This window comes from Triturus cristatus, chromosome 8 (genome assembly GCF_964204655.1).
Source record: "Triturus cristatus chromosome 8, aTriCri1.1, whole genome shotgun sequence".
Taxonomy (NCBI): domain Eukaryota; kingdom Metazoa; phylum Chordata; class Amphibia; order Caudata; family Salamandridae; genus Triturus; species Triturus cristatus.
In genome coordinates, this window is record NC_140591.1 from 1,277,724,624 (window position 1) to 1,277,730,623 (window position 6,000).

At 54.9% G+C, this 6,000-nt stretch overlaps 1 protein-coding gene across 1 annotated transcript in view; it reads right to left on the minus strand.

The window, feature by feature from the left end:
- C8H3orf52 (chromosome 8 C3orf52 homolog) overlaps window positions 1-5,641 on the minus strand; it is a 162,497-nt gene extending 156,856 nt beyond the window's left edge. Inside the window, exon 1 of the mRNA XM_085623003.1 lies at window positions 5,183-5,641. Coding sequence (XP_085479129.1) covers window positions 5,183-5,284 — 102 coding nt within the window. The 5' untranslated portion in view covers window positions 5,285-5,641. The remainder of the gene's footprint in view (window positions 1-5,182) is intronic.
- Window positions 5,642-6,000: the final 359 nt, after the last annotated feature.

Genomic DNA, 6,000 nt, shown 5'->3' on the forward strand with positions numbered 1-6,000 from the left:
ACAGAGCGAACCCCCAGAGCAGGGAAGAAGGCGACCGACAGCCAGACCAACCCACAAACGATCACACCAAAAGGCGAGGGAAAGGAAGAGGAGACAGAAGAGGCACGCCAAAGCCAGAGAAACAACGAACGTGACCAACGACAGGACCAACCTCAACACACCAGGGGAAGCCACCAGCAGAGCCGCAAAGACCAAAGAGGGAGGAACCAGACAAGAAAACAGGCACCGACCCAGAGCAACAACCAGGAAGAAAGGGGCCAAGGAACCCAAGCAAGGCCACCTCCCCACCAACAGCTGACAACCGCAGCAACAGGGAACCAGAGGCACAGAAATCCAATAGAAGGCGCAGGCCAAAAGGCAGGAAAGACCACCCTACGACCCCAGCAGAGACACTGGACGGCAGCAGCAAGGGCCGCCACACCGGGAGAAGAAACCCGGGGCACAGGAACCCGCCAGCAGCCAGGCCCGAGGCAAACCCACAATAGCAGGAGACACAGGGGCACAAACCCAGGAACCCGCCCAAACAAGGCCAGGGACAGCAACAAGCGCCACCTGAAGCAGACTCCATACACGGCCAGGGCACAGCCAAGAGAGAACAACCAAGGGCCAAACACGGAACCGGGGAAACAAACCCCAGAACCGGGAAGGAGGAACCGCCACCAACTAAGAACCGACCCACAGGCCAGGAGGACACCAAGGAACCACCCAAGCCGAACTCCAAGAAGGGAAAACAGGTAGGACCAGCAAGGAGGCCAACAGCCCAACAACGCAGGCGGCCCAGAAAGACCCAAGAAGCCAACCGGACAACCGACAGGCCAGCCAGCCAGGAGGACCCCAAAACGGCGCCAGTAGAGCCCAAAAACCCACAACCAAGAAGGGGCCCAGGGAATGGCACCGAAGCTAGCTAACGCCACGCCACCAAAAGAGGAGAAGCAGCAGGAAGACAGAGAGGGAGACCGGCAAGCCACAACCGTCAACCAACACAAAGGCCCCAGCGCACCAGCCAGGCGCAAAGGAGTGACACAGGAAAGGACACAGGACCAACCCAGTACCCAGACCACCAGGGCCAGAACCACCGGCCACCAAGAGGCCAAAAAAGAGGCCCAAATGCACCAGAGAACGAGCGGCCAGGGAAGGACCCAGGCAGGGACCCTGCAAAGGGAGGCCAAAAACAGGGACCGCAAGGGGACCAACCCAACAGAGGCAGAGTCGAGGCCCCAACAGCACCCCGGAACACCCCAGGCAGCCACAAACCAAAGGAGAGGAGCCCGGAGAAACCAAAGGCGCACAACCCACCAGGGGGCATGGGAACAGACCCAAAAAGGGAAAAACCAACCCCGTAGAGCCAGCAAGAGCAACGGCCAGAGACACCACAGGCCGAAAGCAGTCCGCACGGGAGAGGGCAATCCGACACCAGACCACAACCGGCAGCTCCACCAACAAACCCGCCGGCCAAGACCAATAGAAGGCCCGGCGAGGAGGACACCAGGAACAGCAACCACAAAGCAAGAAAGAAGGGCACAGGGCAGCCCGAACCCACAGACAGGGAGGGGCACAGAAGCAGTGCACCCAAGAAACCAAGGAGCCACCCAGGCAGAAGCCAAGGAAGACCCACAACACCCAGCCACCACAGGCAGCAAAGGGAACTGCAGCGAGAGGAAATGACCCCAAAGCGCACCAAGCCACAAAAAGAGACACAAGAGGGGAAAAGGAAACCACAACAGGAAACCAAACCCCACCAGCCAACCAAGTGCAACACAACACAGCACCAGGCAAGAGGCAAGCAGCAACCCCAGCCAGAAAGCCCACCAGGGGCCCCACCAGGACAGCCCTGGAGCCAACAGCCAACCAAGGCCAAGGCCTGCCAGGACAGAGGGAGGGCAGAACAGCCCCCCCCCTCCCGGAAAAACAACGGAACCCAAGAAACAGGGAGTCCGGAAGCACCAAGGGCCCGACGCAGGACGCAAGAAGTGACCCAGTCAAACCCAAGCAGGGGCCAAGCCCAAGAGCAGATGCGCCGCACCCGCAGATGGGGTGGGATCGGGGGGCCGGTCGCCCACCAAAACCCGACCAGCTACCAGCACGAACCCCACCCACAGGGAACCTGCTGGGGAAGGAGCCCACCAGCCCGGGCAGGAGGGCACACTGGAGGGGAGAAGAGGAGCGAACACAAGAGAACCAGCGGGCCCAGCCGGCACGACCAGGCGCCAGCAGGGAGGAAAGGCCACAGGCAAGGAAACCCCACACAGCGAAGCCCAAGGCACCGGCCAGGCACAGGGGGGCAGGAAGAAACAAGGCACCCCGAGTACGGGCCAAGCCAACACCCCCGGGAGGATGCAAGGAGCGCCCAGCACCAGGAGCCGCAGGCAGGTACCCAGACAGGCATGCACCAGGCCCGAACCCACAAGAACAGGCAGGAACCAACAGGGCGGACAAGCAGAAGGCGGAAGAAGCCGGGCAACAGGCAACCAAGGCGGACACCCAACCAGTGCACCAACCATGCCCGACCAGGGGGAACAGAAGCACGCAGGGCAGGAAGGATGGAAGCCCAAAGGCCAGAGGAACGAACCAGGCCGAACCCTGCCCAAAAACAAAAAGCCCACGAGAGCAGACGCGCACACAGGGGAACGGGCAGAAGCCCACAGCACCTGCCAGCCCCGGCACACCCCCAGCAGTGGAAAACAGGGGGCCATGGGCGCAGCACAGCACAGCAGAAGAGCACAGCACAGGGAAGAATGAAACACGCTATGCGGCACTTACCATGGGGACAGGCCAACACCACCAAACAGAGACCGTCCCCCAACCCCCCGCCCAGACGCCACCCGGCAACAAGCGCAGAGCAAGCGGAAAGCCAGGAGGCCTGGGAAACCACAACCTGCAGAGGCAGCCCCCTCCACGGCACCGGGAAGCAAGGCAGAGACACAGCGCAGAAAGCCACGCAAAGCCCCAACCCAGCACGCAGGGACAGGGAGCGCCACAAGCCAGCACAGAAAGGCCCTAACAGGAATCAACCAGCAGATGGAGAGACCAGAGGACACCGGGTCCCAGAGCACCAGCAACAACCCAAAGAACCCACGAGGAAAAATGAGAGCGCCAGCAGTAAGCAAGGTGAGAATAGCACCGAAGCAGCCGAGCAGGTCCCCCAGCCAAGACAGCCGAAGCAGCCGCACAGCGCACAGCCTGACCCAGCCAGGCAAAGCACAGACCACAAAGCCAGAGGAACATGAAATTGTGAGGCAACTGCGAAGAAAAGCGGAATCGCTATGCGGTATTCACCACAGGGGCGGGCAGGAAGAGCCCACCACAAGCGCCCTGCCCCCAAGAGCCAGCCCAGGCGCACTCCAGGACACCAGCGCCAGGCGGGGAAGAGGACTGCAGCAACCGTCCTAACACCGGCTCCCATCTCGGCCCGCCCCTGCACCGACATCACGAACAGCAGGGGCAACAGGCAGGTAAGAAGGCCAGCAGTACTCCAACAAGCCAGGCAGGGAGACCAGGAGCACCGCCCAGCTTAGCCCCTGGACCCCCAAAACAGCCTCATCAGCGCGTCTTCCAGTCCGGTCAAGCCTTAGGAAGACGCACGCTGTAACCTGGAAGAAATCCGGAGAAACTGTGCCCCAGCCGCAAAGGGCCGGGCACCCATCAACGCGACTCCCAGCAAGCCCAGCAGGCCAGGAGACGTGGAACAGGATGTCGAGGACAACCCAGCAGCCCGACGAGACATCCATGGAAGAAATTCACAGGTAAGACAGCAAACACGTCCCATTCTGTCGGAAGACAGAAAAAAAGAACAGGCTGCTTGCTGGGCTGGTACCGATTATGTACTCCCAGCAGGAGGGAATGGGGTAGGTATCCCAGCATGCTCTTGTTCTTTTTTGCTGTCGCGGAGATAGTGATCTCCACTTTGTTAGGAATGGGACGAGGACTAGAGGGACCTGGGGGTAATGTGATGCAAGTGAGTGCTCCTAGTGGTGATTTAAAAACTGACATGGAAGTTCTCCCAAAAATGTATTTAATCCACAAGTCTTCCAACCCAATTAAAAACAGGGTGGCGCACTGCAGAAATAATGTTTCAGGGATGGCGCAAAGTCAAATGGTCAACATGTTTCTTGTCTAAATAGTCCTCATATCTAGTAGCAATTTGTCAGGACCAAAGTTCTAAAAAACTATCTACACAGTGGTTGATTGTCTGGTAATGTGACCCTGATTAACCAAACCTACAACCTACAGTGTGGTACTTGAATTTGGATGACTGACCCCTTTGGGGTTGGCAATAATCAACAACAACTCTCGGCAGGGAGGACAGTGGGAATGACCTAGTGTCGCTTGCTTAGAGGCAAGTACGCCATCAGACCTATCCACTCACTGCCGGAGCCGATTTCGGCAGTGAGTAGGTAGTTCTGACAGCTGATGGCTGGTGGGCATTCCAACATCTCTTGCAGGCAGTTTCCCAACAGTAGAATACATGTAATTTGATCACGTAGATAAATAAATAAATAAATAAAGCCTGTTTTTGCGGTAGAAAAAGGGGCAGCATCGCCCGAATTTTTAAAGGGGTGTAGAGGACAGGCTTTCTAGACAGGAAAGAAGAAAAATAAATCATATGTGCTAACGCTCTTTTACAGCAGGGAAATAATGAATCACACCCTCCTACCGCCCCTCCACCCCCCCCCCCCCAGCACACACACACATGGACTGTGTGTACCTTAAGGAAAGTGTCAGAAATTTACATTTGAACATGGTAGGGAAAATGTCCCAAAACACATCAACCTAAAAGGGCTCCTCTACATAGAAGAGAAAGTTATAGTTGTATTCAACTGGCCAAACAGCAAAAAGTATCACCAACAATAAGCATTCAAGAATGTTCCTTTGCTAAATGACGCCTGCCTGAGTTTGGAAACATATTGTGACATCATTCATGGAATGGCTGGCTCCTATAAAAATCAAATGCAGGTGAGGGGGATAAAATAGGAGTGAGACTTCAATCAGAAGAGAGCTAGTAAGCATTGTATTCTCGCGTCATTTGCACGTCGTCGCGCAATTAACGACCGGTGAAAAAGCACCTGAAGCGTCCAGAACGTGTTCTTTTAAAATCCATTGAGGGAAAGGAAAGACAATTTTCCGCCGGCGCTTCTACGTAAACATACATTTCGCTATTTAAAGAGCAGGTTCCGCGTCCTACCTCATCTCCGGGAAGTATGGAATCGGTGACATCACATTTGGCCTCGGAGTTTTCTTCGCTGTGCTGAAAAAGTTCAATATTTTCACTTCCAGTAGATCCCATTTCTAAGCAACAAAAAATCACGTAATAATTAAAAGGTCTCTTCAGTTTGATCCTTGTATTCCGCAGAGGGCACGGATTAATTAAACTCTTTTAAACGGGTAGGAGATGAATGAAGCACATTCCAGTTCATTTCCAGCTCCTGTCTGTGAGTAACAGGGAGTACCCTCGGTATTATCCGCAGAGCGCCTCCTCACTTCCGTGTGACTACATTAGCAGCTATGCTAATGTTTTCACGGTACACTAGGTCAAAGTTTCATGGAAGGAGTGGTCAGCGGCGTAGCTCGCAGGCAGACGGGGAGCGAGGCTGGGTAAACATGCGAGAACAGGACTGAGCTCCGTGATCGAAAGCCAAATTCTACTCATACCTAGAATTTCCAGTCTGACAACACCTTGCACGTCGAGAGCGGTTTGAGCCAAGTTCTAATGAAATGTACTTCTAAAAACATTGTGCATCCCGCTAAAGAAGGACCATTGTTTAGTTCGTTCTTCGAAACTTATGAACAGCTCGATTGTTATTGAATTAATGTTTGGGAACAGTCGATATGGAACTCAGGGGCTTCCTAGGTACAGCACCGCATGCCTGAATGATATATTTTCTTCTTTACGGTCATCAGCTATTCACTTCTTTTCTTTTGCCATCCCACTTTTACTCTCCTTTCTGTCCCTATTGTTTTTTTATAGGCGTACTTTGTTTGCTTTAGTTTTTTTCTTTCTCT